The sequence below is a fragment of the Parathielavia appendiculata genome, assembly GCF_033297405.1.
Source record: "Parathielavia appendiculata strain CBS 731.68 unplaced genomic scaffold N657scaffold_14, whole genome shotgun sequence".
In the NCBI taxonomy this organism is placed as follows: Eukaryota; Fungi; Ascomycota; class Sordariomycetes; order Sordariales; family Chaetomiaceae; genus Parathielavia; species Parathielavia appendiculata.
In genome coordinates this window covers 116515-137285 of record NW_026944233.1, presented here as the reverse complement: position 1 = coordinate 137285, position 20771 = coordinate 116515, and the positions used below count along the sequence as shown (strand labels likewise).

Below are 20771 nucleotides of genomic sequence, written 5' to 3'. Positions count from 1 at the left end.
GGAGGAATGTGATAATTGGAGCTGGGCGATGGAAATACGAAATGACGGTCACACTGCTGGCGTCGTGTACCTGAAGCGAGCTCAGGGATGATCTGCTGTCTGCGAGGTGGATGAGCTTTGGATGGTATGTACGTGTAAATGTGAGATTACATCATGGCCCCTCCGCGCGCCCAGCCCATCCAATCTGCTCAATTAAAACGGCTGCCAGCCCGGGCAACTCCACGCCAGGGAATACCTACGGTAACGTTGGCTGTCCGTAGATGCCTGCTGCCACCCTGTGCCTGCCAAGCTAGCAGTCCAGCCTCATGCTCCAGTTTCCAGACGCTGCTGCACCACCTTATCGCAGCTTGTGGCATGGTTGGTAAGGCATTTGTTTGGTTTCGGGAGGAGACAAGCAACAGTGGGGCGAAGCAACCATGTCGTGCCGCTAACGTTGATTGGCTCGGAGCTCCAAGGAGTGGGTCTACGGCTTACAAGGGGGAAAGGTGCGGCAAGCGGAGGGCTAGCTCGGTCCCCCGCACTGCCCGTACGTACCTCGGACCCTCAAGGTAGCTTTCTATCTTCAGTTCCCATTTACAGGCTTGCACCATGTGGCACCAACCTTCTCAGGTCATCATCTCTCTCCTACTACCGCAGCGATTTCACGACGATTAACCAACTTTTTCCTCTTGAGCTCACTTCCAGGACAGGAACTGTCGAGATCTACCGCCCACGCTTCGAGCATGACCGCTGGCCGAGTGCAATGATGCCGTGCCTTGCGCGACGTCGAGCGCTGACGTGCACCGCTGCCCTTCGAGTTGCCCATCTTCGGCACTCTGCCTACTCGACAACGAGCGTACTTCTGTCGACTCCCCGTCGGACGAGTGACTTCAATTCTGGGTACAGCAGTAGCTACGATCCGTCGCAGGAGACAGGGCGCGGTCCCATCTTCAACAAGCACACCTTCGGGGTCCCGCAGTTCTATCCGCGGGACCTGAAGAGGCGGGTGGACGACTACGTCGTTGGACAGGACCGCGCAAAAAAGACGATATGCTCCGTCATATTCAATCACTATCAGGCGCTGCGCCGGCGGCAGCACCACGAGCTGCAGGACCAGCATTTCCGAGAGAAGCTGCAGAGGCAGAAGTACGCCCAGGATCAGGATGTTTTTGAACGGGCGGGTTACAACGGCCCCCGAACGCATCCAGTCGAAGGTGGGCGATGGCCCTCGTGTCGTTCTGCGTTTCCTGCGACATCTCGGCGACAGGCTGATGATGATGTTCCCGTCCAAGATGAATTCCCGGGGCATCAAGAGTCCCTCCGGGGCGCGTTCCAAATCCCCGAGAGTCTCTACGAGCCCCAGGCAGACGATTTTTACATCCCAGAAGACTTTTCCATGCCAAATCATGTCAAGATTGACAAGAGCAATCTGCTCTTGATCGGACCAACTGGCGTGGGGAAGACATACATTCTCGAGTGAGTCACCTGGGCCGTGAGGCCTGTATAACCTTGGCTGACCCCTTGGCGTAGGACCCTGAGCAAGAAGCTCAATGTACCCTTCACTATCAGCGACTGCAACTCGTTTACACAAGCCGGATATATCGGACAGGACGTCGAATCCTGCATTGAGCGGCTGCTTATCGAAGCCAACTACGACATCAAAACCGCCGAGCATGGAATTGTCGTGTTGGACGAGTTCGACAAGATTGCCAAGCGCGAGACAATAAACGGGAGAGACGTAGGTGGCGAGGGCGTTCAGCAAGCTCTCTTGAAGCTTGTCGAAGGGACCAAGGTTACGATAAACATTAAGGATCACAGATCGTCGCGCACGACAAACAACCCTCCAGGCGGCTATGGGCCGTCTAACCAACAATCTACTCCGCCACCAGGAAAGGTAGACCAATATACCATCGACACGACAAATATCCTCTTTGTTTTTTGCGGCGCCTTCGTCGGGCTGGACAAAACTGTCCTCCGGAGAGTCGCCAAGCCGTCCATCGGCTTTGGCTCCGAAGTCCGCGGTCGGGCAGCGTCCATGGCGGGAAGCAAAGACATCCTCCCCCCAGAAATGTACACCCACTTGCCGCACCAACCCGCCTTGGCAAGCGGCCCTGCCTCCAGCGGGTTCACCCCGCTAGACCTAACCACGCCCGCGGACCTCCAAGCCTACGGCTTCATCCCCGAGTTGATCGGACGCCTCCACAACATCTGCGCGCTCACTCCGTTGTCCCTGGACGAGCTCTATCGTATCCTCACGGAGCCTCGTAACAGCCTAGTCGCGCAGTACACGGCCCTGTTCGAGACATACCCTAGCAAGCTCTTCTTCACGCGGCGCGCGCTGTACGCTATCGCCGAGAAAGCAGCCAAGAATGAGACGGGCGCGCGGGGGCTCAAGATGGAGATGGAGCGGGTGCTCGCCGAGCCCATGTTTGAGGCCCCCACGCCGTACGTCTTAATTACCGAGGGGTGTGTCCATGGGACGGAGAAGGCGGGTTACTGGGGCAAGGACGGGAAGCTGGAGCTTGAGAGGAGGATGCAGGAGGAGGATGAGAGGCGGGATAGCCATGCGGAGGCGGAGGTGTCGTTTGAACAGTTCCGCGAGGCGGGGCAGAGTGGTGCGTAGCTCCGTTTTGAGGACTTCCGGCTATCAAGATTTATGCGGGCGGGTTTTCATGATGTGGCGTTTGGGTAAAGCAAGATTACGTATTTGGGCCTTGACTTTGGAAGGTTGGAAGATAATCAGCGCATTGCCTTTAGGTGTCGCTGGAGTATGCGGGCTGGGCTTTGTCCATTACATGGGTTCGTTCTTTCCGAGCGGGAAATATTCATGGGGGTTGGTTCTACAATCCATAGCAAACATCTATATTTGGGGATTTTACGATAGCCTTTGATCCCTGATCTGTTGAAAATACTCTAATCTTTACATGCTGAAGCTCTGCCAAACTTATAGCAAGTTGGCTCCCAAGTATGCGGAGGTGCCTCTGCAAAGTTCTGCTTGTCATCGCATCATACTTTTTGGTGGGGCAGCGGCATCGGAGATGCTCACTATGGAGTACCTGCTGCTGCAAAATGAGGGGCCATGTTGACTTCTGCAACCTTATTTACCGACTCGAGGACTGCAGCTTCAGGGTTCCATACCTGGGCATCTAGACGTTGAATTCCTCAATTCCTGAAACCTACAGTAGCTAGACCTCAACAATCTAACCTGGCTAATGCTATACCGCCTCGACAACTGACATCAACTTCCTCGACCGCACCCCTACTTTTTGGCGCACCTCTACCTCACCTTCAATCTACCTCAACCTTCAACAGACCAATATCGCCATGGATACTGCGCCACCACCCGCCGCCATCGTTCCAGCAAACTCGCCGCCTCCAAACCCCCAAACGGTAACCATCACCCGGCTGCCGCCCTTCCAGCCGGACCTGTATACCCGCGCCTGGTCCTCGGTCCCGCACCCGACCCTGCCGTTGCTTGCGACCGCTCACGCAAAGTCGGTCACCGTCTTCTCCCTCGCCACGTTTACTAAGCACAGCGCCCTGACGGGAGGCCACGCCCGCTCCGTCCGCACGGCTGCGTGGCAACCTCCGAGGAGTAATAATAGTAATAATAGCAAGAGGTTGGGACTGGTCACGGGGAGTTTTGATGCCACTGCGGGCATGTGGAGTTATGATGGTGATTCTTCCGGGTCGGGGGATGGGGATGGGAACGAGGTGGTGCTGGAGAGGGAGGTGAAGATGGACAGGGACGATGAGCAGGACAGTGATGGGGAGGAGGAGGAAAAGGATTGGGAGTTCAACCTGGTGCTGGAAGGTCACGAGAACGAGGTGAAATCGCTCGCCTTTTCCCCGGGCGGCGCGTACCTTGCCACGTCGAGCCGCGACAAAACCGTTTGGATCTGGGAGGATGTCTCGGCCGGGCCGGAGGACGAGGACGAGTGGGAGACGGTCGCCGTGCTGAGCGAGCATGATGGGGACGTCAAGGCTGTCGCGTGGTGTCCGTCGCATTTGCCCAATGCGGCGGGAAAGAGGGGGAATTACAGTTCCGATGTGCTGGCTAGCGCCAGCTATGATAATACCGTCAGGATATGGCGGGAGGATGCCGACGGGGAGTGGGTGTGCGTGGCGGTGCTGGAGGGCCATGAGGGGACCGTTTGGGGCGTGCAATGGGAGGGGAGGGAGAGGAAAAATGGGAAGTTCCCAAGGCTGATGACGTTTTCGGCGGATGGGACGATCAAGGTGTGGAGTTTGCGGGAGGAGGAGGAGGAGCAGGATGGGGATGGGGCCCAGCAGGAGGGGAATCCGTTTCGGTCCGGGTTTGGCGGCATTCCGAGTACCATGAGGCGGTCCATTAGGGAGGACTGGGATTGCACGGCGGTGCTGCCCAAAGTGCACTCGCGAGATGTCTACTCAGTATCGTGGAGTGCCGACACTGGGTTGGTGGCTAGCACGGGCAGCGACGGGGTTGTCGCGGTGTACGCTGAAGATGAGAGCGCGCCGGCGGACGCTCCCATGCCCTCGCCGGGGGCAGAAGGCGCGGCAAAGGACGGCATAGTCGCACCGAAAAGCAACTGGCGTGTGTTGGGCACCGTTTCGAACGCCCATGGCCCGTACGAGATCAACCACATCACATGGTGCAAGCGGTTTGACCCAGGCGCAGAGCTCAAGGGCAAGGAAGAGATGCTGGTCACCACGGGCGACGATGGTGTTGTCCGCCCGTGGCAGGTTAGGATATCATGAGTCTACCCAGGAGATAGAATCAACGAGTTAAAAGAGATAAGAGACGTCTCTTTAGCATCAAAGTTTGGCCTCAAATTCTCGTCACCAGTTCCCAGTAACCACAGGTACGTGTCTACTATCGATCAGATACTGAACCTTATAAGCTTCTTCCCGCGACGAAGTCGTTCTGGCTCGTGTTATATTAGAGCGTCAGACAGCGGTCTCTCAGTGATGGACCGTTCATTGCAAGATGTGGACTGACTGTTTTGACTTGCAGTTCCCAATGCTTTCAAGAGACTTCATTCCCAACACAATCTCTGATGCTGTCAATCTCGACACCCAGCTGAATGCAAAATTACTGGTTCTCCGAAAGAAGGAGCACTCGAACGCCGCCTTATATAATTACGGCCGCCGACCAAACTGCGAAACCGGGCTCTAGCAAAGAACAACTCTTCCTCTGTGTAGGGCGCCTGATGGTGGGAAAGCTGCCCTTTCATAATTTCACAGACGTATGCGTCGCCCAGCAAGCGCCATTGCCTTTTGCCGGCCGGTCGCAGTATGAATGGCTTCACGCCGCCCAACAGTATACAGGCCGAATCGCCTCTCGGTGTGTCAGCCGGCCCCACCCCCAAGTAACCCTTCTCTGTACGAAGAAACACCGGCCGCGATTCGCAGCGAATAAGTCCTGGAGCAGAGGTCTGCAGTAAAGCATCTTCGCTTCTCCGTCGGCTCGTGAGGTTCAAAATCCTGTGGCACCTGCTCCGTCCCAAGCATGACTTCAGACTGGTGATCTTTGGATCCGATCTCAATTCCGTCCCCGAACATGCGAAATTGACGTTCAAAGGGCGTTACTAGACTATCCGTAAAATCTGCAGACAAGGACTTCCTCGGAGCTAGTTTGTGATCGAAGTATGATGCTTTGGAGAGACCTGGGGGTGTCAAGCGTTCGTGTGCAGTCGATTTTGGCCAGCAAATGCTGTGCCATGTTGACGCCTCCACCTCCGGGCACAAGGTGCAGGAGTTCATCTTCGCAACGAAACCGAGGAGCAGCGTACTCCACCTTGTCGAAGGCGAGGCCACTGGCTCGTAGCACTGTCCCGTTTTTACGAAAGGTGACTTCCGCCCGCCGGTAGCCGCCATCTGCGCTGACTCGCGCGTCGCCGGCCAAGGTGAACTTGCCGCGCAGCTCACATTCGCCAACGTACACGACGGTTGTGTGCCATAGAGGCAGCCAACTCTGTGCGCGCGGCTGTTTCGGGAGGCGGTCTCCCTCAATGGCTCTCAGCCGTCCAGTGTGCTCAATCAGATGTTTGGCGAACGCCTCTGGAGCTTGGCGACGGAGATGCAGTAATCCAAAACAAGAGCGGCGCCGTCAGTGTCCTTCATTAAGCCCAGCAGCGCGTATATCTTGTTCCGCTCGTTCGTCGCGCTAAATGCCACGGTTGTCTGCCAGAAGTCGGACAGGTTCATCCGTCTGATCAGGGGTACAGGGACAGTTTGATGGCTTTCTCGGCATAGTCGACGCCTTGGTATTTGCCGCTCACCCTGGAGAACTCACATGGAAACGATCGTGGTCGACCCAACGATCTCCGCAGACAAAGACCCATCTCTGATGGTTCACCGCGAGTTCCTGGAGGATCCAAATCCGTGTCCAGTATGGTCGGGGGCAGAGCTTCTTGAAAGCGGAGGACTCGCGAGACTGCCTTTGCAGGACCTTGTCGGCCATCCCCTTGTCCACCAGGTCCATGGCCAGGTCACTGTCTTTGCTAGCTTCTCCAAGCCAGGCCAGGACCTTGGTTGCTGCCTCATAGATGTCTCTCATGATGAGCACCAGCTCTCGCCGCTCATCCTTGTCGTCCTGGTTGATACAGAGAGCGTCGACCGAAAGCACCCTCGGGTGATCTTCGTGGCGGAGATGTTGCAGAGCGCTAGATAGGTTGGCCGTGACCGCGACGTTGAATCCGTCCAGGGACATGGGCCGCCTGTCCACCGGGCTACCCCACGTATATAAGAGCGCCTCGTGAGTCGGCCTCGAGGTCAGCGTGACATGTCTGATCCTTGCCTTGAGAGTGGGAGAGCGCAGCACTGGCTCTGGTTTGAGGAGTCGTATTTGACGGGTCGCGCAGTCCAAGTTTCGATGTACACCTTCGAAACCGCCTGGATAATCCCTAGAGGCGGCCCCCAATAACCGCTTCCACAACTACTTCCATGGCCGCAACTTGTTCGGCGACCTGGTGAGCAGTGGCTCCTCTGGAACTCGCATGGTCCATGTCGGAGTCCATCATCTGTCGAGGTTGTTGAGGTCGTGTGAGAATTTAGAAACGACGGTCGGTGTCGAGCTCGACATAGATATCTGGACGAGAACACCAGGCAGAAAAATCATGATGCAAAGCTGATAGCGAGCGACCTGCTAAATGGTAATGGGCAGCACTGCCTCAAATGGGAGTTGGCCGGAATGAAATGCTTGGTGATGGCATTGCTGTCACGCGGTGAAGGACAGCGGTTAGGCAAGGTACCTGATCTGGGCTGTGCCGAACATTTGACCGGGGAACAGGACGCCTAGACACTTCCGAACCACAACAGGGCACATAACCCTCCCCAATCACAAGTTGCTATCAAGGACAACCAACAGAGTCTCGTCTTCATTTGTCTCATTCGAAACTATTCCAGCTTTGTACATACATAGATTCAACTTCTAGTCAGGAGCACTCCCAGCTAACCAAGAGCAGCTCCCCTATCCAAGTAAGACGTCATGATCAACAAAGGAAAAACTCTCGGAATTCTTCTCCCTACCCGCCGTCTAATTACTCAACCATACGAGGATTCAATGATTATACACACAAGACAGACCCAACGAGCTGCCTACCACGAGCTGCCAACATACCAATGCGGCATCGACTCTACTCGCCCTTGAGCTTGTCCTGCTTCACCGAAAAGGCCATCTTCAACAGGTTCTCCTCTTCCATCTTGTGTGACGCCTTGAGGCCCGTGGCGACTGAGGCGTTGGGGTTGCGGCCGGCGTACATGACGTGCTTTCGGTCGTGGTGCTTGGTCTGGTTGAGCAGCGTCTCGATGCGCGGCTGCGTGTAGCTCCACGCGCCCGCGTTGAGCGGCTCCTCCTGGGCCCAAACGATGGTCTTGGCGTTGGGATACATGTCGAGGTTCTCGCGCAGCTGCTCCCACGGGAAGGGGTGGAGCTGCTCGATGCGCGTGAAGGCGACATTGTCAATCTTGTTGTCGGCGCGGTGCTTGTGCAGCGCCGCGTACACCTGACCCGTGCAGATGATGACCCGGTCGATCTGGTCGTGCGGCTTGATGTCGCCCGACTCGTGCGCTGGGTCGGCGATGATCCACTGGAACTGCGAGTTGCCCGTGAACTCCTCAATGTTGGAGCGGGCCAACGGGTGGCGCAGGAGGGACTTGGAGAAGAAGAGGATCAGGGCTAAACGAGATGTCAGCACAGGTCGTGTCAACAGGCGGAAAGTCCACATGGCAACTTACGCTTCCGGAATTGCCGGTTCATCTGGCGGCGGAGGATGTGGAACAGGTTAGCCGGGGTACTCGGGTAGGCAACCTGCATGTTGGAGTCCTGATGCTGGCGCTGCAGCTTCTCGGCGGAGGGGAAGACGCGAGGATCCTCGTTGCAGAGCTGCAGGAAGCGCTCCAGGCGGCCGGACGAGTGTTCAGGGCCCTGGCCGTCGTAGCCGTGGGGCAGAGACATGACCAAACCAGTGCGCTGCATCCACTTCTGCTCGCCAGAAGCGATGAACTGATCGATGATGCATTGGGCGTTATTGGCAAAATCGCCAAACTGAGCCTCCCACATGACGAACCCGTTGGGGTCGGTCAGAGAGTAGCCGTACTCGAACCCAAGAGCACCGAATTCGCTGAGGGACGAGTTGGAGATGATGAAACTGCCCTGGTCCTTGCTGATGTGCTGGAGGGGCGTGTACGTGTCTTCGGTTTCTTGATCGTGGAAAACGGCATGGCGCTGCGAGAAGGTGCCGCGTTCGACATCCTGGCCGGACACGCGGACGTGACGGCCCTCGGTCACCATGGTGCCAAACGCCAGCGCCTCGGCCGTCGCCCAGTCGATGTTCTTGCCCTCAACAACCGACTTGGTCCGGGTGGAGAGAATGCGCTTTAGGTTGCGGTGGACATTGAAGCCCTCGGGAGGAGTACCGATGACCTCGCCGATGTGCTGCAGGGTCTTCAGGTCGACGCCGGTAGGGTTGTGCGGCAGTACCTCGGTGGCCAACTCCTTCGGAGACTTGAAGCCGTTCCAGGCGCTGGTGGTCCACTCCTTGGAGGTAGGCTGGTAATCCTTGGACTTGGAGAAGCTCTCCTCCAGCATGCCCCACACCCACTGCTTGTGCTCCTCGATGTCCTCCTTGGTGAAGGTGCCCTCCTTCAGGAGCTGGTCGACGTAGATGTCGATCTGGGGCTGCTTCTCCTGGATGCGCTTGTACATCAGGGGCTGAGTGAAGGACGGCTGGTCCGTCTCGTTGTGGCCGTGCTTGCGGTAGCAAACCAGGTCGATGATGACATCCTGCTTGAACTCGGCGCGCCAGTCTGCTGCCATCTGGCAGACGAAGTTGACGGCCTCGGCGTCGTCGGCGTTAACGTGGAAGACCGGAGCGTCAATCGCCTTGGCAATGTCGGTGCAGTAGGCGGTCGAGCGGGAGTAGCGAGGATCTGTGGTAAAGCCGATCTGGTTGTTGACGACCAAGTGGATGGTGCCGCCCGTAGAGAAGGCCGGGAGGGAGTGGAAGCCGAGGCACTCGTAGACGACGCCCTGGGCAGCGAAGGCAGCATCACCGTGGAGCAGGACGGCCATGGCGCTGCGGTGGGTCGCCTCATCGTTGTTGTAGTGCTGGATAGCACGAACCTTGCCGAGGACAACCGGGTCCTCGGCCTCGAGATGCGACGGGTTGGCCACCAGGGACAGCTGCACGCGCTTTCCAGAGGGAGTGGGACGCTCAAAGTTCATGCCCAAGTGGTATTTGACGTCGCCGGAGCCCTCGTCTTCGGCGCCGGCAGTGCCGGCGAACTCGCTGAAGATGGACTCGTTGGGTTTCCGGACGACGTTGCTCAGCACATTGAGACGGCCACGGTGGGGCATGCCAATAACAATGTCCTTGACACCATAGTCGACGCTGCGGTCAATAAGGGCCTTCATGCCGGGCACCAAGGTCTCGCAGCCCTCGAGGCCGAACCTCTTGTCGTTGGGGTACTTGGTGGACAGGAAGGCCTCGAAGCTCGAGCTCCAAATGAGGCGGTCGAGGATGCGGCGCTTCTCGTCGATAGAGTACTTGAAGGGCTGGGGCACCTCGACGCGCTCGCGCAGCCAGTCGCACTTCTCCCTGTCGGGAATGTGGATGAACTCGACGCCGTACGAGCCGCAGTATATCTTCTCGCAGGCGGCAACAATCTCGCGGAGCGTCATCTTCTCGCGACCGTCACGCTTGAAGCGCGGCAGGATTCCGGGGCCCAGGGTGTACTCGGTGTCGAGGTCTTTCTCGGTGAATTGGTAGTAGTCCAGCTCGAGCTCTTTCGGGCGGATGTTGCCGAAGCCCTTGGAGGCATTGCGGATGCCCAGGGGGTCGATCTTGGCCTTGTGGTGACCGCGGGCCTGGTATGCGCGGACGAGCAACTGAACCTTGAGATGGTTGGTGATGTCGGCGCCCTCACCAATGCCCACACCAGCGCCAGCGGCGAGGCCAACGACGGCCTGGGTGCTTGGCACAAGGGACGGCGGCGGCGTAAAGGCCTGCGAGATGGGCATGTCACCGCTCTCCATGTTCTTAAAGTAGACCTGCCATGACACATGGACGCTCTTGGGGTCCTGCTTCCACTGCAGGTACATCTCATCGATGTAGTTGGCCGTGTTGCCGGACAGGAAGCTGTCATTCGGGTCAGGCGGGTTGTGGAGAGCGCTTTCGAAGCGTTTTTGGGCGGCGACGGCGAGAGGACGGCGGTTGGCAGCGAGCCTCAAGCTGGCGCGCGCCGAGACGGTGGCTGTCGAGAAGCATCGTGACGACGACGAGGCGGCGCCCTGGAGGGCCCGGAAGGAGGTGCGCAGCATCTCGGCCGGGGGATCAGCGGATTCAAGGCGGTGTCGAGAACTCGAGGTCGAGGAGGGATATCTTCTTGGTGTGACCTTGACGACTCGCAAAGAAAACTGGGTCGCAAGGGATGGAAATCGAGATCCGCGTGTTCGTTGCCCCTAACGTATATCGTACAGCAAGACGCAGATACTAGAAAGGAGTGGCGGAGTAAGTCTGGCGCAGGTAGTACAAGAAGTACAAACTATATCGTCAAAGGACGAACGGTCAGGGCTGAGGACATTGGCGTGTCCGTCCAGAACGTGCTTGTTGGTGTTGCTTGGAAAGACCGGGAAGAGGCCAAATGGGGACCAAGGGCTTGCAAGAAAAAAGGCGCTGTGAATCGGACATTGATGACGGCAATTTTCGCTGGGCGGATGACTTGGGAGAGCTGCAGAGGACCCCTGCCCGGCGAGGTGGTGCAACCAACCAGAGGCGTCGTTGCGGCACTTCAGCGCCTCGCTGAGTGGCCAAGCCACGGCTGGACGGAAGCAGCCACTGACAGCAACTGCGACTCACCGATCGTGTTGTGAGTGGGACAACGCCTTCTCGGCCTTGTCGCAAAGCCGAGACTGACCCAGTTTCCCAGGTTTCCACGAACCAGCAAAGAGAGCCCAGATCCGGGGCCATGCCGGGCGTGGCTTCAACGATCACATTTAATACATTGAGTTTCTGAATTCATTGTTCATTTAGCTCCATTACGACGACAAAGACCAGCTCAAGCACAGCGAGCTCATTGGGCAATTACTCTAGCCAGCTCACATTAGTTGCATCACAGTCAAAACAGCAACCAAGCGGTTCCAAGTTCAAACGCCTTCCAGCTGAAACTCGCAATTGCAGGACATCTCACGGTGGAACGGCTCGTGACCTCACTCTCCACCTGCTATTGCATCCCCGGCTTTCTAGCAAGATTCAAGCAGAGCCCGAATACGCCGAGTGGGCGTTGTAGTTACCTAGTGCTTGGCAATATCAAGGCTGCCTGGAAATTGGAAGCTGTGACGGTGTTTCAACCCGCACCTCCACTGCCGACCGGCCAAAAGCTGTCTGTCAGAGGGTAGAACCACACCATCTTCAGGAGCGGCATCACAAAGGTGCAGCGCCTGTTGAGCCTGCACCACGGGCATCACCGACAGCATGGCCCTCCCGCGTGGCAGAACGACGTACAAGAAGAAGGACGGCATCCTCACCTTGACAGATGATCGAACTGCCCTGATATGGACGCCCATGCCCGCCACAGGGCCGCCCACCGTGTCCCTGGCCCTGGAGAATATCATGAATCTCCAGCAGACACCAGACGGCGCACCCAAGGTCATTCTGAGGGTCATCGAGAAACCGAAGTCAACTGCTGGAGAAGGAGCCGCGCCGTCACAGTTCCTCTTCCAGTTCACCTCGCCGAGTGATGCCCGGGCCGAGGCCAATGCCATCAGGGACCTGCTGTCCCAGTTGTTGGCCGCTGCCCGTGAGAATGACCCCAACGTGCCAAAGCCTGCCGGAGCTGGGCAGAACGGGGCGAACGGTGCCGGAGCCTCGGCAACCATGTCTTTTGCCAGCACCGTGAACGCCAAGGCGCCTCCAAAGTGGTTCGACGACAACACGCTCAAAGCAGATACAGAGCTGCAGCAGTCCCTCATGAAGAAGGACAAAGACTTGGCCCAGACATACTCAGATGCCCTCGCCCTCAAACCTACCTCCATCTCACAAGCTGCCTTCAACGCCCAGTTCTGGTCCACCCGGGCTGGCCTCCTCCGTGCTCATGCCATCGAGCTGAACCAGAAGAAAGGCGCCTACAACGTGCTCTCCACCATTAAGCCACGGACCGAGGATGGCCAGTTCAAGCTGAGCATCACATCGGAGCAGATCTCCATGATCCTGCAGCAACACCCGCTTGTGAGGCGGATATACAACGAAAATGTCCCCAAGCTCTCTGAGAGCGAGTTTTGGTCTCGCTTCTTCCTGAGCAAGTTGTCAAAGGCACTGCGTGGCGAGCGTTTTACTGAGAACGACAACGCCGATGTCATATTTGACAGGTATTTGAACGCCGACAACTCGTTTGGGGTTGCAAGCAAGATTGGCGCGACGCAGAAGGTCCCACACATCATAGACCTGGAAGCAAACGAGGAAAACCAGGGAGGCTTCAAGAGCGGCAACCGCAAGGACGTTGAGATGCGGCCACGGGCCAACATCCCCATCATCAAGACGTTGAACAGTCTCAGCGAGAAGATCATGGCCAACGTCGCCCCCACAGATCTCGACCCATCCGCCCCCGACGGCCTAGTCGATGACACGCGCATCTTTGACGAGCTCACCCTGCGCGACCTCCGCGGCGACGCCGAGGCATCCCGCATCATGCTCAATGTGAAAGAGCAAAGTCAATTCTTCTCCAACCAAAACGGCCAGTCAGAGGAGGCCAAGATTTACGAGAAGCAAGTCCCCTCAGAAGTCCTCTTCGAGGTCCAGGCCGATCTCGAAACGCTGGACGATGACGGGTCGGGCGGAATAGACCTGCGCAAGGGCATCGGCGTTGACGACGACAGCGACAGCGACGGCGAGTCAGAAAAGAACCCGCACGTTGGCTCGCGCGGGGCCCGGAAACAAGCCCAGAACCAGATCCTCGGCGGCATGCTCAAGAAGCGCTCCGAGACTCACGGCGTCTTCAGCCTAGGCGCCGCCGACGAGGACACCTCGCCCATGAGCATCCCGCCCGACATCGCCCAGCGCTGCGTCCTCACCAACGCCACGTCGACCGAGTTCCTCAAGCAGTTCTGGAGCGCCTTCTTGTCGGGCGACCCGGCCCGGACGCAGGAGCTAGCCTACTACGCCGAGTCGTTGCGCCGGTCGGCCGAGCGCATCGACGCGCTGGCGGGCGAGGCAGAGAAGGTCCGCCAACAGGTGATTGAGAAGCGAAAGCGCGAGATCAAGGAGCACTACGAGCGGACGCGTAAGAAACTCCGGTGGCAGCCGCCCAAGGGGGGCAAGGACTCGGTGCTGGCGTTGTTTGAGGCGACTCTTACAGGGCTGAATTCGGCGCTGGATATGTATGTTTCGGCGTTGGGGGAGGCGAGAAAGAATGGGTGAATAGGGTCCAGGAAAAAGGAGTAGAGAAGGAACGTTATATGTTATCGATGATATGATACCAAAACCACAGAGGTCTTCGAAGAGAAGCCAGTGACTAATTCAGCTTTGTCTCTAGATCAATAGTTGCGGGCATGTACATGATTACTGCACATACATAGGTGCGGTCCCGTACAACAACGGCCAAAGGAGCCCCTGACCCAGAATTGCACACTCTCACTACAATTACAGTCTTTCAAATCCCACCACAAAACTCCATTCGCCCCTTCTACTTTCCCTTCGCACCTCGTTCACCCATCGCCTTACGCAGCAGCTGTTCCCACTTGCCTAACCCTCGCCTCGCCCGACAACCCCTTCCCGTCATCAGGCACCACCTCGAACCCTATCCCTCTCCTAATCTTCCTCTTTCTGCCGGCATCGCCATACTGCTCATCAAACTTTCGAATCGCCTTCAAGCTCTCCATATCCCCGCTAATACTCGCACTGATGTCCCTGAGCCCCTTGTCAAAATGCCTCTTTTCCAACACCCGCCTCTCAGGAAACTGATACTCCGCTTCCCCCGTCCAAGCCTCCTTAGCACGCACCTCCTCCCTCACGGCCTCCATGGCGGCCGAAACGCAAAGATTCTTGAGGTCCGACCCGGAGTACAGCTCCGTCTCCCTCGCCAGCGCCGCCAAGTCCACATCCGGTGCGAGCGTCTCCTCCTTGAGCATCACCCGCAAGATGGCCTCGCGCTCCGGGGTGAGCGGCAAATCGACAAGGATCTTGCGGGGCAGGCGGCGCAGGACGGCTTCGTCGAGGTCGAACGGCCGGTTGGTGGCGACCATGATGAAGTACTTGCCCGCGGGGGACCCCGTCAGGCCGTCCCACTCGCGCAGGAACTGGGTAATGACCTCGCGGTGGGCGGCGCGGCCGGCGCCCGACCTGCGGGCCGCGAGCAGCGCGTCGGCCTCGTCGAGGAAGATGACGCAGGGCGCCAGCCTGCGCGCCAGCGAGAAGAGCGCCTGCACGTTCTTCTCGCTCTGGCCAACCCACTTGTCGTTGATGTCGGCGGCCGAGACCTCGAGCACGCTCGCGCCGGATTCTTTGGCCACGGCCTTGGCGAGGAGCGTCTTGCCCGTACCGGGGGGCCCGTACAGCAGGCAGCCGGGGATGTGCTCGGTTTTGAGAACGCCGTACGAGAACGCCTCGGGCCGGATGAGGGAGAGGGTGGTCAGGCCGATTAGGGATTCTTTGGTCTCTTGCGGGACGACGATGTCGTTGAAGGTGGTGTGGATATCCTTGGCGTTGATCAGGCCTGAGAGGAGCTTCTTTTCCGCGCTGCTGTATTCCTTGGTGCCAGTCTCGCCCGAGATGCTGCTGTCGGGAGGGTCGTCTGAGGAATAGGAGGCGGGGCTTCGTGGGATCGAGAGAGGGGAGCAGTACGGGGGCCGGACGGATGGGTACACGTCGGCCCAGCGTTTGTTCCTGTCGAGCATGAATTGCACAGCATAAGCCAGCTCACTTGGGCCATACTCGTCCCGCGGCCCCGTCTGACCGCCTACCATCAAGGATACGAGACGGTGTACCCATTGCGCATCATAGACGTGCTTGTCCAGGATCGAACCTAGGACTTTGTGGATCTGCTCTGGTATTTTCTCTTCTGCCGCAGTCGAGAACTCGTTAAAGGTAATGGGAACCTGGTCTCCAACCATGACCCCGAGCATGTCCTCGATGTTGTCGATATTTTGACGTCTGTTGTCTAGATTTGCCAAGACACTGTTTAAGACCCCGTTCATATCCTTTTCGGAAGCATGGAACGGAATAACATGGGCGTTTCCGTCTCGGCCCAAGTCGTCGAGCTGATCCCGCCACTGGGACTTGCTCATATCGCTCCCGGAGGAACCCACGACGATCACTTTCCTCCCTGCCATGGACACGCGGTCGGCAACAGCCCGAAACTTGTGGAGCAGGGCGGGATACAAAGAGCTAAGTTCCACATAGTCGTGAATATGGATAATAAGATCCCGGTGGTCCTCTTCCACTTTGATTTCGCCAGTGAGGGGTCGGTAAGGTGGGTGCTTGTGCAATTGGCGGGTTGTATTAACGGCGGCAATGAATCCCTCCAGAGCTGTCCCCATCTGCATGTCCTCCCAGCGACCACTGGATAAGCCGGCTGCCGAGCCCTCTCTTGGAGACAGGAAGGACCGCAAGCGTGAAGGCAGCTCAACAGCGACCATGCCGACTTGGTCCGACTCGGCATCGGGCCGGAGGGCGAGCCTGCCGTTCATCTCAGCAGCGGCGTAGCCGAGCATGGATACGGAGCCGCGGGCCGAGTATTGGTTCTGGCCAAGATAGCCTCCCACTAGGCGTGCGATGCTATGTGCGCTAAAATGCACCACATCCGCCTTCAGATCAGTGGCAATGTCTTCGATCACTTTGTTGGCGATTGTCGGCCCCTGGCAGTTGAGCATTGCCAGGACAACTGGAGGAGGGCGTAAGTCTGGGCGGTTGCCGGAGAGAGGGTGCGTAGCCAGCTGGGACTGTACCGCAGCCAGAAGCTCCATGCAGACAGAGTATTCGGGTTCGGGCCTTTTCGCCAGCGGGCTGATGTGTATCCCCGACCCTGGGGGCGCGTCGAAGCGAGCATTTGCGAGCCAGCGCTGAGCCTCACCAGACACAAGCTTTTCAGGTAGGGGCCACCACAACGGCCTAGTCTTGAGGTGATCTGCGTGGTGTTGGCGCAACAACTCAACGTGGGCTTCATTTGAATCTGCTCCGGAATGATACACAGCCAAAAGTGCTTGAAAGAAAGCGGCGGCATGGAATGCCTGAAAACTTCGCGGTAGCCTGCGGACGAAGGAGTCATCGGATGAATACCTCGTAGCGAAGCGGAGCAGCATGTCCTTTTGCCGCTGCACCTCCGCTTCGGACAGGGCCGCCTGGTCCAACACGTTCTCCATCACCATCATCAGCTGCTGGTGGTCTTCTTCCCCCAGAGGAGGCAGCCGCGTAGCCGGGACGCCGAGGGCGCGAAATTCGTACAGAGAGACATGCCAGTCGGACAGGAACCAGAGAGGCACTTTCGGGGCGGGATGCTCCTCAACACGGCTGTTGCGGTTGGCGCGAGCGCGCGCCGACCCGTAGCCCGCGCTCTTCAGCTTCTCCCGTCTAGCATCCACATCGATAGCAGCAGCGACAGCGGGTTCGGCTCCCACTCGGGCAGGACCCTCGACCGGTTTGCTGTTCTCGGAAACAGCAGGTTTGGGTGTCTCAATTGACTGACTCTTCCCTGCCGCAGTGCCAGTTTCCTTGTCCTTGTTCGAGTCGGCGGATGGGGCGGCGTTCTCGGAGTTTGGGTCGTCGGGCCTGTTGAGGAGGGACGACGACGTGTGAAATCCGCGGATTGCTGCGACAGTGTCATGCGGGCTGCAGAGAGCATGCAGTCGATGCGGAAGGATGCTGTGTAGAGTGGCAAAGGCGACGACAACCGTCGAATTCGCGTCGGCGGCGACGCGGGGAAGTCGTTGACGAGCCTTCGCCGACAGCAGGGCCCGGGCCCCGGCAGCCGTAGGCATGAGAGTGGGCGTGGATTTTGGTATGGCGCTTACATGCGATTGGAATTGGCCATTTATTATGGCCTAGCCCGTCTCGATGGTGCAGCCGTGCGACTAGTTGCTGTCGAGGGTGACGGTTTTGAGAAGCTGCACCAAGGATCGCGACTTCAAGATATCGAGCCCATGATTGGTGGCGTCAAAAGAAATTCGGCCGGCATCAGCCAAGCCTTGGCGCTGAGCCGATACGGGTTAGCGTTGTATCCATGATACATACTGCGATACTCCGTCCGTAGTCACATGTAATCCCAGGCAAGACAGCAGACCGCGGAGCTATTACAGCGATCGATTCGATGCCAGGCATATCTCGTCCGAGACGTCAACAAGTTAAGGACTCCCTACAGATGATTGTCTGAGAAAAATATGAGCACATAGCGGCAGAGACTGCACTGGAAATGATGCCCTAATCCCGTAGTGACGCATTACTAGTCCCATGTTGTGACGACACTGGTCCCATTAGGATACCTGAGTGCATCTGCTCTCTATGTAGGAGGGCCCCAGGAGTGACACCTATTGTGTGTTTGTCCACTGTGTGTCGTTCTTTTGGAACAGCTCACTTGTCATGTGGATGGGTTACTTTGGCTGGGACTCACTGATGCCGATATCACACAGGTAATTTCTTCAATGTGAAAGTATATATCCATTAAGATACTACTGGAATGAATACCACCCTAATCAACATACATGGTACACCCTTCCGATGCTAAACGCATGCAAGCCAGCCGCCCATCTAGCTCTAAACGCCGCAAGTTATGCCAACGAGTTTTGAATCCAAACTCCCCGGTTCATTTACCCCCGACCTCTTATGGCTCCTCCTCGATCGGCTTATCATGCCTTGAATACATGCGGTACTCGAGCGACGACTTGAAATCGATCTTGCCCTGTTCAACTTGCTTACGTGTGACCGAGAGCATAGGCTTGGGAAGGCCCATTGATTCGAGGAAGGCCACGGCTATAAACACACTCAATGTCAGCGAGCACGCTCTGAAGATTACGAAACACACGACAGCCAAAATTTTCGGAATGACTTACTGTCCTTCCACTCAGCATCCTGCCTCTTGCGATCCCACCCAAGCTCCTGCGACATGATGTCGATGATCTTGGGCAGCGCCTCGAGCGCCGCCTGCGCGTTCAGGAACGCAAGCCTCGTCCGCCTGGCCAGCACGTCCACGGCCGTCTGTGCATACTCGTGACGGCACGCGTACCGGACCTCGCCGTCGACGAACGGGTACAGCTGCGAGATGCGCTCGCCGCGCGCGGGGAACCGCTTGTCCGTTGGGCGGCACAAAGCCGCGACGGTCCAGGCCCGGTCGCCGTAGCTCTCGGTAAGATGCTTGGCGACCTCGGTCTCGACGCCAAAGTGCTGGATGATGTGGATGAAGAGGGTGCGGCTGAAGCCGTGGGCGCCGATGAGGCGCACCCGGTGCGTCTGGCATGTGCCGTTGAGATTGGCGCCGTCGTCAATGCTCTCGGTACCGCTCACACGGGGAGCGTTAACTACGGGCTTGGTCTGCAGCTTGAAGTGCTCCACGGCGGCGTCGACGCATTCTTCGGCCATTTGCCGGTACGTAGTCCACTTGCCGCCTGCGCAGGTCAGGAGGCCGGATTCGGAGATGTCAACGAGGTGGTTGCGGACAAGGGATTCGGTGTTTTTGGCTTTGGGATCCCGCACAAGCGGACGCAGACCACACCAGGCTGCCAGCACATCCCCGCGGCGGACGTTGATGTCAGGGGACAGGTAGTGGCTGATCTCGTTGAGGATCCACTGGATGGACTTCTCGTCCGGGAGAGGATTGTTGGTGACCGTTGCGGGGTCGTCCGTGGTGCCTGCGATTGTGTTGCCCTGCCAAGGCAAGAAGAAGATAACTCTCCCGTCCGACGTCGCAGGGTCGATCAGGCCCATCTTGCCGGGGCTGTAGTAACCGGGGAGGACGACGTGCACGCCCGAGGCGGGCGCCACGATCTCCTTGCAGTTGGGGTCGTCCATCTTCCTGATGCCGTCGGTGAACGGACCGGTGCAGTTGATGATGCACTTGGCCTTGATGTTGAAGCTGTCCGCTGCGTTGCCGTCCCTCTCAGGAATCTTGTCCCTAACAGTTGCACCGCACAGTTTGCCATTATCATCCTTCAAAAGATCGGTAACCTCCATGTAATTCACCACCGTGGCGCCATACAGCGCTGCCGTCATGGCAAGCGAGACATTCATCCTCGAGTCGTTGTGGGCCCCGTCGTAGTAGACCAGCGCACCGACGAGGTCGCTCTGCTTCACCATGGGAAACGCGTCGATGGCCTTGCTCTTTGTCAGAAAGTAGGAGCTCTCGATGCCCTCGCTCCCGGCAAGGAAGTCGTAGAACTTGGTACCCGCCCAGTAGTACGGAATCTTCCACCAGCGGTCCAGCGGCAACATAATGGGAAGCCAACTGCTCAGATGCGGCGCCGTCTGCAGGAAGTAGGTGCGCTCTTTCAACGCCTCCCTCACGAGCTGATACTGGGCATAATCCAGGTTCCAGACGGCCTTCTCGAGGTAGCGCACACCGCCGTGGACAAGCTTCGTGCTCTTGCTGCTGGTGCCGCAGGCGAAGTCACCGCGCTCCACCACAGCAACCTTGAGTCCGCGGGTTGCAGCATCAAGGGCGACTCCTGACCCTGTTGCGCCCGCGCCAATGACCAGGATGTCGTATTCCTCCTCCTTGTCTCCAGCACTGCTCTTCTTGAGTTCGGAAATTTGCTCAGCGCGCGACTTCACGCGCGGGAAGCGAGGCAGCTTGAAAGTGCCGTCGGCGCCCCAGATAGGGGGTGGCACCGCCGGGCCTTCATAGCCCGGGATGTTCCGGGGCCGGTACACATAGTACAAGGCGCTGCCAGCCGCGCTAGCGACGACGAGTGGCGGTAGCAACCGCCTTGCTCTGAAAAACCTCGACATTGGCGACAGGTGTTTGAACTGTAAGATATGTTTACAGGGCTGCGGCGTCTGCGGGCGGTTGTTCTATAGGAGGATGTGTCGGTGGAAACTGCTGCTCCACCAATGACGCAACCGTCGACTCGAGAGACACTGAAACTGACACACAGCAGTCAACGGGCAATTCGGGTTGTTGTTTTGTGCTCATAAAGTCAAACTCGGAGTCACGAACCTGAGAAGCGCCTGATGGTTTGCACCTCGGCCTGAACCGTCGCAGGGGAAGACGGGCTCGCAATGTGCTGATAATGACCTCGATGGCAGATCAGTGGACACTCGGTCGTGCAAAGACAGCTCTCCCGCAGGTGAGGCCCAGAAAGAAAAAGAACGAAAATCAAGTCAGGTCAC

General features: G+C 57.8%; 8 protein-coding genes across 8 annotated transcripts; 3 read left to right on the top strand and 5 right to left on the bottom strand.

Annotated features, from left to right (window-relative positions):
- Positions 1-745: 745 nt before the first annotated feature.
- On the top strand, positions 746-2794 carry N657DRAFT_665855 (P-loop containing nucleoside triphosphate hydrolase protein; the record flags this gene model as incomplete). The annotated part of the gene is made up of 3 exons (XM_062795312.1): positions 746-1193; positions 1272-1455; positions 1510-2794. The coding sequence occupies 3 exons, from the start codon at positions 746-748 to the stop codon at positions 2600-2602; spliced, it is 1725 nt and encodes a 574-aa protein (XP_062644557.1). The 3' UTR covers positions 2603-2794.
- Positions 2795-3303: 509 nt separating this feature from the next.
- N657DRAFT_665854 (WD40 repeat-like protein) lies at positions 3304-4719 on the top strand (the record flags this gene model as incomplete). The annotated part of the gene is made up of 1 exon (XM_062795311.1): positions 3304-4719. One exon carries the CDS (start codon positions 3304-3306, stop codon positions 4717-4719), a length of 1416 nt encoding a protein of 471 aa, XP_062644556.1.
- A 372-nt stretch (positions 4720-5091) lies between these two features.
- N657DRAFT_140450 (uncharacterized protein) lies at positions 5092-6038 on the bottom strand. Its single transcript, XM_062785930.1, has one exon. It carries the CDS (start codon positions 5836-5838, stop codon positions 5311-5313), a length of 528 nt encoding a protein of 175 aa, XP_062644555.1. The 5' UTR covers positions 5839-6038; the 3' UTR covers positions 5092-5310.
- Positions 6039-6316: 278 nt separating this feature from the next.
- N657DRAFT_534468 (HET-domain-containing protein) lies at positions 6317-6829 on the bottom strand (the record flags this gene model as incomplete). The annotated part of the gene is made up of 1 exon (XM_062787765.1): positions 6317-6829. A coding segment is annotated over one exon (513 nt), but the record flags the coding sequence as incomplete, so codon positions are not given.
- A 499-nt stretch (positions 6830-7328) lies between these two features.
- Positions 7329-11187, bottom strand: N657DRAFT_648576 (2-oxoglutarate dehydrogenase, E1 component). Its single transcript, XM_062793544.1, has 2 exons — positions 8200-11187; positions 7329-8140 (listed from the first exon to the last, which is right to left on the bottom strand). The coding sequence occupies exons 1-2, from the start codon at positions 10781-10783 to the stop codon at positions 7599-7601; spliced, it is 3126 nt and encodes a 1041-aa protein (XP_062644553.1). The 5' UTR covers positions 10784-11187; the 3' UTR covers positions 7329-7598.
- A 749-nt stretch (positions 11188-11936) lies between these two features.
- Positions 11937-13877, top strand: N657DRAFT_578908 (uncharacterized protein; the record flags this gene model as incomplete). The annotated part of the gene is made up of 1 exon (XM_062789354.1): positions 11937-13877. One exon carries the CDS (start codon positions 11937-11939, stop codon positions 13875-13877), a length of 1941 nt encoding a protein of 646 aa, XP_062644552.1.
- A 90-nt stretch (positions 13878-13967) lies between these two features.
- On the bottom strand, positions 13968-17557 carry N657DRAFT_648574 (AAA-domain-containing protein). The gene has a single exon (XM_062793543.1). The coding sequence runs from the start codon at positions 17429-17431 to the stop codon at positions 14177-14179; it is 3255 nt and encodes a 1084-aa protein (XP_062644551.1). The 5' UTR covers positions 17432-17557; the 3' UTR covers positions 13968-14176.
- A 713-nt stretch (positions 17558-18270) lies between these two features.
- Positions 18271-20390, bottom strand: N657DRAFT_683266 (DAO-domain-containing protein; the record flags this gene model as incomplete). The annotated part of the gene is made up of 2 exons (XM_062796556.1): positions 18271-18419; positions 18500-20390. The coding sequence occupies 2 exons, from the start codon at positions 20388-20390 to the stop codon at positions 18271-18273; spliced, it is 2040 nt and encodes a 679-aa protein (XP_062644550.1).
- Positions 20391-20771: the final 381 nt, after the last annotated feature.

Excerpts from the sequence above, each read along its gene's own strand:
- N657DRAFT_140450 (XM_062785930.1), bottom strand. The coding sequence starts at position 5,838 with ATGGCGGCTACCGGCGGGCGGAAGTCACCTTTCGTAAAAACGGGACAG.
- N657DRAFT_648576 (XM_062793544.1), bottom strand. The coding sequence starts at position 10,783 with ATGCTGCGCACCTCCTTCCGGGCCCTCCAGGGCGCCGCCTCGTCGTCG. Across the intron at positions 8,141-8,199 it reads GAACCGGCAATTCCGGAAGC|CCCTGATCCTCTTCTTCTCC; the intron begins GTAAGTTGCCAT and ends CATCTCGTTTAG.
- N657DRAFT_648574 (XM_062793543.1), bottom strand. The coding sequence starts at position 17,431 with ATGCCTACGGCTGCCGGGGCCCGGGCCCTGCTGTCGGCGAAGGCTCGT.